Source organism: Haliotis rufescens, unplaced genomic scaffold (genome assembly GCF_023055435.1).
Source record: "Haliotis rufescens isolate VD_foot unplaced genomic scaffold, xgHalRufe1.0.p SCAF_1, whole genome shotgun sequence".
In the NCBI taxonomy this organism is placed as follows: Eukaryota; Metazoa; Mollusca; class Gastropoda; order Lepetellida; family Haliotidae; genus Haliotis; species Haliotis rufescens.
This window is the reverse complement of record NW_025963779.1, coordinates 24,483,265-24,495,268: the sequence shown is the minus strand read 5'-3', so window position 1 is coordinate 24,495,268 and position 12,004 is coordinate 24,483,265. Positions and strand designations below refer to the sequence as shown.

Below are 12,004 nucleotides of genomic sequence, written 5' to 3'. Positions count from 1 at the left end.
TTAGACCTACATGTCATTCACACAAAGTTCAGTCACCATTTTCTCTTTTTGTTTTCAATATTTCGCGACAATCTTGCGTTTTGAGCTAGGCATTAGAATCATATTGACTGGCATATATGGCTCCCGTCATATATGCCCATTTATGGTCGAAGGCCATGTTGCGCATGCATACCTCTTGCCTTCGGATTTGGATATGCCTGAACTTGGTTTGACGTCCGCAGTGAAGAGTGAATGTGTATGGTTTTACGCCGCTTTCAGCAATAATCCAGCAATATCTGGACAGCAATATTCAGACACCTTAAATGGGCTTCACACGTTGTACCCGTGTATGTAACCGAACCCAGGCCCCTTCAGGATGACCTCAATGAAGAAGAAAAGCATCCCAATCAAGATTGTGGCAAACAAACAACCGTCACGCGTACAAAATACCAGCAAACATGGGATACACATGGCGGACATGAAGAACGGTAACCTACCGACTGTGAACACGACGAGATTCAGTCTTATAAGTGTCCATCATTCGAGAAACGCTCACATTTACTCGATTCTACACCTATATAGCAAATACACCTGCAGTAACTTCCATATGCATTATATTCATATCTTTAAATTAAGAAACATAAACATTAACTTTTAAAAGAAAGCCAGAGAATATTCAGCCTCGAATATCTGCTGCAACAGATTCTAAAGGGCGTAGAAAAGCACGATGTTCATGAAAACTTTTAGATGATCACTGTAAATCAGTGATGACACGACGTGTTCTTAAAAGGACCAGCATGCCCTGCACTACCGGCGGCACCCTCCATCCAGTTATCATTCAAAAAGTAAGTGCCAGTGCGTTAAGAGTTGCGAAATCTCCGTCTTAACGTCATTGTATGGTAAAGCATCAGCCATCATGTCAACAAGGTAAGTAATATGTCATATTTAATCAATTCCTCGTACGTCTCCCCTAACATTTCTTTACAGCTCGAACAGGTGTTGTGTACATATTTGTGAAATGAGCATTCGTCTTTTTTGTTGTTTACAAGACCCGTATATGGTAATGCGTTTGGCGTGAAGGGTTGGTTGGTTTGTTGTTTTACGCCGCACTCAGCAATATTCCAGTATATGACGGCTGGCGTGAAGGGTAATTGACACATATCCCTGTATATATGCAAATTCGTGTTTACAAAAGGAACTTGAAATGGTTGAATATGTAACATATTATGAAGATGAAGATTTCAAAACCAAAACTTATTTATGTTCATTATCTTTCTTAAAATGCTTTGTGTTTTCATATTACTAAATATTTGTGTCAAGGACAAGTATCGACAGATATGCCATGTACATGTTTTAGTTTACAAAATGTATTTTCTCTTAGGGCGACATATACACACTGCATGTCATTATTACATGTTTGTACCTGAATGCTTACACCTGGTGTCACTATTTTCTATAGTGATTCATAAAACATGACGTAGTTTGGTTGGATCGTTGCTAAGATCGTGGAGAGTAGCTTGGTAGAGCTGATTACTCGGCTATCACCTTGAAACAGAGAGAAGGCTGCTGAGTCCCTTGAAGTCTTTATTCATGGCAGAGTGAAAGCGATATATTCAAACAATAATACATTACAAGAAAGATGCAGTCAATGAATTATAACATTAAACATAAAATTGACAACCATACATGAATTGATAGCGACTTGTTGGAACGCTTCTGAACAAGATGGTGCGTCCAACGGTGGTCAAAAGTCCAGTTTCCACCCTTGCCGAACTAGGCTGGAATTCCTGGGCTCGATCGTAGCGCCACCATTGGCTATTACGAGTTACGTCCCTTCTATGCCTCTCCTATGGGCCAATCAGATTCCACCTCTCGTATCACTTGCATTTGCTTCAAACAAAATGGCGGCGCCCAGTCAAGAAGTTCTGGTCGATAGTCCAGCCAAATTCTAACTCCGTAATACCAACCCAGTTCGGCAAGGGTGGAAACGGGACTTTTATAGTCAGTTAACTCTCTTGCCTCGGGAAGATGCGTGTTACAGCCTGGGTCACAACCCTAGCTGTGCAAGCTGACTGAGTTAGGTAACCAGAGTCACTGGTTTGTGACGGTCAGCTACGTGGACGGCAACTGACTGACATTATCTACAGAAATATATTTAGGTTTGGCTTAGTTGTAAGATACAATATTGAGAAAAATACAAAACGCATTATTGAAATATGACCACTATAATTATGGATTAAATATAGTGACTTTAAAACTATGACAAACACATGCCCATGAAACGCTCGGGATCCCACAATGGACTCAGCTGAGATTTCTTATGACCATGGAAAGGGGTTCGTCGCTTTATATACTAGTATATACAATCAAAAGCAGTAGGAGCTTAATGTTACAGCGAATGGTTTAAACACTCAAGGATATGTGAGATCTACCAGATGACAGAAAAACTGGTCACTGCCCTTAATAATCGAATGATATACAGATGTACATTGGAGAAAGTTCTACATGTATAACTTACTGAGACTAAATGAAGCTCGCATCAAACATTTTCTTAATGTACAAAAAAATGATAAAAAAATACATTCTGCTCGCTTGAGAACTTAAAAATGAGCATTAATCAATTTATGTACAACGTGCTATCCATAGCGTGTGTAAAGTGTTGTGAGTCATGTGTGTACTTTATGACCAGATATAAAAATCAACTTACAATGTTGAATATAAGTTAAATAATAAATAGCATCTCTAGGTTGTGTTTTGTTAAATTTAATTAAAAACATGCTGATTACATCTAAGGCTATCTAACACAACTTAAAAGTTAGATGGACAGAGGGACATGCTGATCAACAATGCCTGGTTGTTGCATGATGTGTATACATGATGTGCAGCAAGAATCAGAAAAGTGAATAGAAAAAGTCACTATACTGACGGTAGTTTGGTACATAGAGGTTATCACGGGAGTGTAAATATCTTGTATTAGGAATAAACATTGTATTTAGCGAGCCTTAGCTTGACAATATATGTAGTGTCCTCGCTAAATTTTTTCGCAATGTACTAGTCTCCAAAGTTGCCAAAACTTAGGTACGTCAAAATGATACTTATTTTCAGTATATTAAACTATTCTTTTGATAATGATAGCAACTATCCCAGTAGTTTCTCCAGATTCCCGATGGTTAATTCTGACTCGATCGCCATGTTTATTTGTAAACACAGAAAGTAGTCCCTGCTTGACCATTGATATTTGCATCTCTATCTGGATATCGTTTTTATTCGTTGACAATTCCTGGTGAGAAACCTGCCAATTATATGATAAAAGAAACCATATACTGGTATACAGTGTATTAAATAAAGTCATGTAAATATAACTAATCAAAAGCAACACTACATTCACATTATTCAACGTGTGCACTGTAATCTGTATTCTGCAGTGTTGCTTTGCATTACTATTGCGTTATTGAAGTACACAAGCTAACGTAACCAACCAATATATACTAGCAGACAAAAGAAAGTATACACCCATGTTTGATGGTGGCTAAAAATAAAACAAGCAAGAATTGCTTATTCGATGGTGATGTTGTTTTTTTGTATGGGTATCATATTTGTGTTTTCGACCTTAGGTTTGCAGTGTTTCAGACACTGCTTTCAGCCTAGTAACGTTTTGATAACGTTGTAATTCTTTGGTCAAATTCATTTTTATAAACTTTCTTTTACCCGGCAGTTTACATGATTCACAAATACAAGCACACAAATATATGAATAACATGTAGACAGGCGTTTTTACTCAATGTAATATAATGAACAAGTATTATTATATTCTTATATCAAGTATTTGACAGACACCATTGTAGTATTTGTATGTCCGACTGAAATTTATTACAATCCAAGCCTATTCCTATTAAGTGTAGATTATCTTATAACCTTTCCAGTCACACCAACATTTTTGCCAGCACTAGTTCATACTGTTGCTTATCTTCCGCTGTCGTCTGTAGATACTCACCGTGCCTTCCAAGTGAAAATTCCTCTGAAGTGGGCCATTCTGGACAACAGCCAGACACATAGGACATTTGAAGGAGCTTTTTGGGGATCGGATGGTTTCCGCACACTCACTGCACAAAGAGTGGCAACAGGGCAGTATGACCGGGTCAGTGAACAGATCTAAACACACCGGGCAGGAGAGTTGTTCCTTCATTTCATCCTCTGGGGATGATGGTCGAGGTATGGGCGCAGAAACTGAAACAAATGTGTATTAACATATTATGTATGAACATTTAATGACACGTTGTCTTTCTAACTAAAAGAAACGTTTGATAAATGTGTAAAATATCGCACCTGTCGCACTTTCGTTTGAGATTGTTGCAAGTTCTCTTCTAGGTTGTTCCTGGTTTTCTATTCTACCACAAACATGTCCCCAAATATTTTCTTGTTCTGATGTGTCCTCCTCCTCTTCTTCCTCATCATCATCATCATTAATTTCATCATCATCTTCGTCTTCATAATTACGTCTTTGAGGAGCAAGTCTCCTTTGTTTCACCACATTCTCATCATCATCCTCATCGTTATGTTGTGCCTTGTTGGCCCTCTTCAGTTCACTGCCTTGTGTTCTGTCTGGTCTAGTCTTCAGATCATGTTCCTCCTCCTGGGCGTCACCCTGGTCATACCACGTGCTTCTCCCACTATGACTGTACCCACTTCCACTGTAACTGTTCCCCCTTCCGACATGATGGTTCCTACCGCCCCGTGTTCTCTCTGGTCTCGTCTTCAGATTCTCCATCTGGACATCCTGGTCATACAATGTTCTTCTCTCTCTGTGACTATACTCACGTTCGACATGACTGTTCCCACTGCCACTGTGGCTTGTTCTTGAGTCAGGTCTACCGGAAGATGATGGATTTCTTTTCGTGGTAGTTATCTTTCCTTTACCATTTCCTTTGGGACATGGTGGCTGACCCTTACTTTGTGGGCGTGGCGGTAGTTGTCGTCCACTACAGAGTACCATTCCACCGTCACATGTACCATTGTAATCGCTGTTTCTGTTGGAATCTGATCTGTCTCCATTCTTTCTCTTCAGGCTTGACCAACTGCTATCGGTTCCCCCACCAAGTCTTGATTTTGATTTCGCGTTTAAAGATGAGGGTTGAGAAAACTGTCTTCCACCTTTCACACTGCTGGTGTAGGCACACATAGTAGCCAGCCGGTCAACAATGTCCTCTCTGTCTGATACGAGCAGTACCTTGACGAGAGACTTTCTCTTAAAAGAGAACATAGCATGGACTGCCACCTAAACAGCGTCTGCTGGTTTTCCCTTGATTTTACCTGGAAAAAACGATTAGACAATTCAGAGGCTTTGGCTTTAGTCAAACAAACGTTTACTTTACAAAAAGCATGAACATCACAAAACCGTAAAGGCGACTATACTTGTCGTAAGACTAACGGGATCCATCCGGTCAGGCTCGGTGACTTGGTTAATGCATGTCATCGATCCCAATTGCGTGGATCGACGCTCATGATGTCAATCACTAGATTGTCTGGTCCAGACTCAAATATTTACATATCACCGTCATATAGCTGGAATAGTGTTGAGTGTGGCGTTAAACAACAAACAAACAAATAAACATCACAAATATCTCCAATTCTGAGTGTTGCTGCTCTCATGTATGCATAGGATACGTAGGTCACTTAACATATGCATACTGTTGCCCATAAAATGCATGTACAGTTACATTCGCATCCAAAAGTCATAGTTATTGCTTTTAGAAAGAAAAACAAACCTAGTTGATTTATTTAGTTGGGTGCACAAAACATGAGTGAGTATGTTGGGTTTAACGCAGCTTTTAACAGTATTCCAGGTATATCACGAAGTGTCAGCTTAATGTGGGAGGAAAGCCCGAAAGTGATGCAGGTCTCAGACGTTTTACCACTTCGGTTAAACCCAAGAGCACAGGTATGGTGCTGACAAACCTAGAAACATCGCCGGGGCGATCCGGGATTCGAACCCACAATCATATTTCTGGGGTATCCAAGGGATGCAACTCTGCACAACGATTTGCGGCGCTTTAGACGACTGGGTCACCCGTGCCCCCGCACAATACATGATGTGCAACGCGGTAAGCGCAATCACCTTTCCTGCAGATGTTTTCAGATGCATGTCTGTAGCATGGAGAGTTTTTAGCTTTTCGGGACAGATCATTTAAACTTTTAGGAGCACCTGGAGCCATCGCCATTTGACAGCGATCCATATTCAACACATGCTTATATTACAGTCGAAATCGAACAATAATTAATGGACAATCTTTTAACAGAAGTTTCTTAAGATTAAGGAAATGGTTTTGTCTCTAATATTTACCCTAAACACACATGCGACTTGAGACGAGCATATTTGGGGATATTGAAATGCTGAACGAGACCAAAGTAACAAATATGGAGACGTGACATGTCGGTCATTGGTGGAGACGGTCATTTAGGATAAACACATAGAAACATATCACCACATCCCTTTACATTGTACTTTTCAGATTAATGTCTTACCAGAGCCTAGTAAAGGTACCGCCAGGATAGAGATCCCCTTCTTCTCAGCTTCTTGGAGTATTATCTTGTATAATGAGGCCATTTTCCCCTTCCACTCCTGGATTGGTTCTTTCTCTCCCCGGGGTATGACAATAGCATGAAACACCGATAGGAACTTGGCGCACTTCCCAGTTGTGTACACCCTCCATGGTGTGAAATTGGCTTTTTCTTTCTGAATCAGCTTGTTGCGATTTGTGTCGAATTCTGAGTCCGTCCTAACAAGGGTTTTTGCAACATATCCCATTCCCCGAAATGATTTCCCCTCGCTGACAACAATGCCATCTGCCACTGCCTTTGTGACGTCACCAACATAGGTTACGATTAACAACCCAGTCGATGACTGGTATTTGTTGCCTGCAGTGGCACTAGCCGCCCCCATGTTGTCTGGGGATGGAAAATACTGATATTATACTTACAATCCCCAACTGAATGAACTATATACACCTTTGAAGCTATTTTAATTTCCGTTTACATTGAGACACAAGGAAATGATGCAATTTGTCATTGAAAATGGCCATAAAACATTCATGGAAATGGAACATGATTGGAAGTATGGAACGTCAAATATGGGTGATATGTAGATTATATGTTATGGAATATTGACGGATATGTGGATTATATGTTATGGAATATGGACGGATATGTGGATTATATGTTATGGAATATGGATGGATATGTGGATTATATGTTATGGAATATGGACGGATATGTGGATTATATGTTATGGAATATGGATGGATATGTGGATTATATGTTATGGAATATGGATAGATATATTGATTATATGTTATGGAATATGGACGGATATGTGGATTATATGTTATGGAATATGAATGGATATGTGGATTATATGTTACTGAATATGGATGGATATGTGGATTATATGTTATGGAATATGGATCGATATATTGATTATATGTTATGGAATATGGACGGATATGTTGATTAAATGTTATGGAATATGGACGGATATGAGGATTATATCTTATGTAATAGGGACGGATATGTGGATTACATGTTATGGAATATGGACGGATATGTTGATTACATGTTATGGAATATGGACGGATATGTGGATTATATATCATGGAATATGGACGGATATGTTGACTATATGTTATGGAATATGGACGGATATGTTGATTACATGTTATGGAATATGGACGGATATATTGTTTATATGTTATGGAATATGGACGGATATGTGGATTATATTTTATGGAATATGGACGGATATGTGGATTATATGTTATGGAATATGGACGGATATATTGTTTATATGTTATGGAATATGGACGGATATATCGATTATATGTTATGGAATATGGACGGATATATTGATTATATGTAATGGAATATGGACGGATATGTGGATTATATGTTATGGAATATGGACGGATATGTTTGTTATATGTTATGGAATATGGACGGATATATTGTTTATATGTTATGGAATATGGACGGATATATCGATTATATGTTATGGAATGTGGACGGATATATTGATTATATGTAATTGAATATGGACGGATATGTGGATTATATGTTATGGAATATGGACGGATATGTTGGTTATATGTTATGGAATATGGACGGATATATTGTTTATATGTTATGGAATATGGACGGATATATTGATTATATGTTATGGAATATGGACGGATATATTGATTATATGTTATTGAATATGGACGGATATGTTGGTTATATGTTATGGAATATGGACGGATATATTGTTTATATGTTATGGAATATGGACGGATATATTGATTATATGTTATGGAATATGGACGGATATATTGATTATATGTTATGGAATATGGATGGATATGTGGATTATATGTTATGGAATATGGACGGATATGTTGGTTATATGTTATGGAATATGGACGGATATATTGTTTATATGTTATGGAATATGGACGGATATGTTGGAGATACACGTGTGCCATCTCAATTGCAAGGTGAGCATTACAATATATGAAACTTGACGCCTCCGGCTCGTGGCATAACACCTAACCAGGGACGCATAAACCACATGTACCCCGAGTGATACAGCTACAACGAATTTATCTTTCTGAAATGTTTTAATCTGTCATTGTAAAAGAATTATATATATGTGGATTATATGTTAAGGAATATGGACGGATATATTGATTATATGTTATGGAATATGGATTATATGTCACTGTAAAAGAATTATAACAAATTGATATACAAATAAAGACGTTCGATTGATCCGAGGTTGACAACGTGCGGTTTGATGCTTCGACGCAGGGTATAAGGGATATATTACGGCATTGCCTAAAAGTCGGGCCGGGCCAAGACGCGCCAAAGTGTTACTGGCTAATTACTTCATTATCGGCGATCATACCTACATATAATTGGTGCAACATACACACATGACATTAATGAACAATCACCAAACAAAAAAGTGCACCATAAATAAGTAATTCGGAGTAAATCGCTTGACAACCAGAAAGTGGAGCAGTGTGTAAGCGTCGCTGATCTTGGTAACATGTAAAAGAGCAATCGTTAAACGAAGTAAGATTTGAAACGTATCAAATACTTCTAGCTATCGTGATACTAATTTCCATCTGTGAGCATAGTGTTTATATGTATAGGAACGTTCAATATATAAGTAAATACCACTTTATAATGTCACTGATCGTCGTATTTAAAGCAGACACGTTGGTTAAAGTAGACCTCTTCTCCCTATACTCTCAACAGTCACACAGGTGTTCGGTCCGACTTGGCCCAGGCTGTCAAAATCAACTTTAAACTCACATATGTATCATCAAATGGATTCACATCTATAAACTAGTATGATATCAACCTAAATACCACTTAATAGTGTCTCAGATCACTGTACTTAAAGGAAAACAAGGGGCTCAAAGTAAAGCATTTTTACTGTATTTTCTTTAGAAAATCTATGTCAGAAGTGTTCGGTCGGACTTGGCCCGGGCTGTCAAAATCAACTTAAACCTCACAGATCTATCTTTAAATGTGTTTACATCTATAGACTAGTGTTATATCTACCTAAATATCACTTTACAGTGTCTCAGAACGCTGTACTTAAAGAAAACAAGGTGCTCAAAGTGAAGCCCTTTTCCCTCTACATTCTCAACATAGTCTACATCAGAAGTGTTTGTCTTGTGTTGGGTCCGACTTGGCCCGGGCGGTCAAAATCAACTTTAAACACACAGATGTATCTTCAAATGTGTTTACATCTATAGATTAGTGTTATATCTACCTAAATACCACTTTATAATGTCACGGTACATCGTATTTAAAGAAAACAAGGGGCTCAAAGTGAGGCATTTTCACTGTATTTTCTTAAGAAAATCTATGTCAGAAGTGTTCGCTCCGACTTAGCCCGGGCTGTCAAAATCAACTTAAACCTCACAGATGTATCATCAAATGGATTCACATCTATAAACTAGTATAATATCAACCTAAATACCACCTAATAGTGTCTCAGATCACTGTACTTAAAGAAAACAAAGGGCTCAAAGTAAAGCATTTTTACTGTATTTTCTTAAGAAAATCTATGTCAGAAGTGTTCGGTCGGACTTGGCCCGGGCTGTCAAAATCAACTTAAACCTCACAGATCTATCTTTAAATGTGTTTACATCTATAGACTAGTGTTATATCTACCTAAATATCACTTTACAGTGTCTCAGAACGCTGTACTTAAAGAAAACAAGGTGCTCAAAGTGAAGCCCTTTTCCCTCTACATTCTCAACATAGTCTCTATCAGAAGTGTTTGTCTTGTGTTGGGTCCGACTTGGCCCGGGCGGTCAAAATCAACTTTAAACACACAGATGTATCTTCAAATGTGTTTACATCTATAGATTAGTGTTATATCTACCTAAATACCACTTTATAATGTCACGGTACATCGTATTTAAAGAAAACAAGGGGCTCAAAGTGAGGCATTTTCACTGTATTTTCTTAAGAAAATCTATGTCAGAAGTGTTCGCTCCGACTTGGCCCGGGCTGTCAAAATCAACTTAAACCTCACAGATGTATCATCAAATGGATTCACATCTATAAACTAGTATAATATCAACCTAAATACCACTTAATAGTGTCTCAGATCACTGTACTTAAAGAAAACAAAGGGCTCAAAGTAAAGCATTTTTACTGTATTTCTTTAGAAAATCTATGTCAGAAGTGTTCGGTCGGACTTGGCCCGGGCTGTCAAAATCAACTTAAACCTCACAGATCTATCTTTAAATGTGTTTACATCTATAGACTAGTGTTATATCTACCTAAATATCACTTTACAGTGTCTCAGAACGCTGTACTTAAAGAAAACAAGGGGCTCAAAGTGAAGCCCTTTTCCCTCTACATTCTCAACATAGTCTCTATCAGAAGTGTTTGTCTTGTGTTGGGTCCGACTTGGCCCGGGCGGTCAAAATCAACTTTAAACACACAGATGTATCTTCAAATGTGTTTACATCTATAGATTAGTGTTATATCTACCTAAATACCACTTTATAATGTCACGGTACATCGTATTTAAAGAAAACAAGGGGCTCAAAGTCAAGCATTTTTACTGTATTTTCTTAAGAAAATCTATGTCAGAAGTGTTCGCTCCGACTTGGCCCGGGCTGTCAAAATCAACTTAAACCTCACAGATGTATCATCAAATGGATCCACATCTTTAGATGAGTATTATATCTACCTAAATACCACTTTATTATGTCACGGTACATCGTATTTAAAGAAAACAAGGTGCTCAAAGTGAAGCATTTTTACTGTATTTTCTTAAGTAATTCTGTCAGAAGCGTTCGGTCCGACTTGGCCCGGGCTGTCAAAATCAACTTAAACTCCACAGATGTATCATCAAATGGATTCACATCTTTAGATTAGTATTATATCTACCTAAATACCACTTTATAGTGTCTAAGATCGCTGTACTTAAAGAAAACAAGGGGCTCAAAGTGAAGCCCTTTTCCCTCTACATTCTCAACATAGTCTCTTTTTAAAAGTGTTTGTCTTGTGTTGGGTCCGACTTGGCCCGGACTGTCAAAATCAACTTAAACCTCACAGATGTATCATCAAATGGATTCACATCTTTAGATTAGTATTATATCTACCTGAATACCACTTTATTATGTCACGGTACATCATATTTAAAGAAAACAAGGTGCTCAAAGTGAAGCATTTTTAGTGTATTTTGTTAAGAAATTCTATGTCAGAAGTGTTCGCTCCGACTTGGCCCGGGCTGTCAAAATCAACTTAAACCTCACAGATGTATCATCAAATGGATCCACATCTTTAGATGAGTATTATATCTACCTAAATACCACTTTATTATGTCACGGTACATCGTATTTAAAGAAAACAAGGTGCTCAAAGTGAAGCATTTTTACTGTATTTTCTTAAGTAATTCTGTCAGAAGCGTTCGGTCCGACTTGGCCCGGGCTGTCAAAATCAACTTAAACTCCACAGATGT

At 38.1% G+C, this 12,004-nt stretch overlaps 2 protein-coding genes across 4 annotated transcripts in view; both read right to left on the bottom strand.

Moving 5' to 3' along the window:
- The window catches only part of LOC124131661 (E3 ubiquitin-protein ligase rnf8-like), a 28,108-nt gene that overhangs the window by 9,039 nt on the left and 7,065 nt on the right, over window positions 1-12,004 (bottom strand). Inside the window, exons 1-4 of one of the 3 annotated variants that reach the window (XM_048393678.1) lie at window positions 6,502-6,634; window positions 4,306-5,289; window positions 3,974-4,206; window positions 2,665-3,271 (exon numbers count right to left, since the gene is read on the bottom strand). In XM_048393678.1, coding sequence (XP_048249635.1) covers window positions 3,089-3,271; window positions 3,974-4,206; window positions 4,306-5,239 — 1,350 coding nt within the window. In that variant the 5' untranslated portion in view covers window positions 5,240-5,289; window positions 6,502-6,634 and the 3' untranslated portion in view covers window positions 2,665-3,088. Of the gene's footprint in view, window positions 1-2,664; window positions 3,272-3,973; window positions 4,207-4,305; window positions 5,290-6,501; window positions 6,925-12,004 lie in introns of those variants that run through there. The other 2 variants (XM_048393685.1, XM_048393684.1) reach the window with 2 other exon arrangements.
- The window catches only part of LOC124131659, a 49,611-nt gene that overhangs the window by 36,564 nt on the left and 1,043 nt on the right, over window positions 1-12,004 (bottom strand). The gene's annotated exons all lie outside the window — the stretch shown is intronic.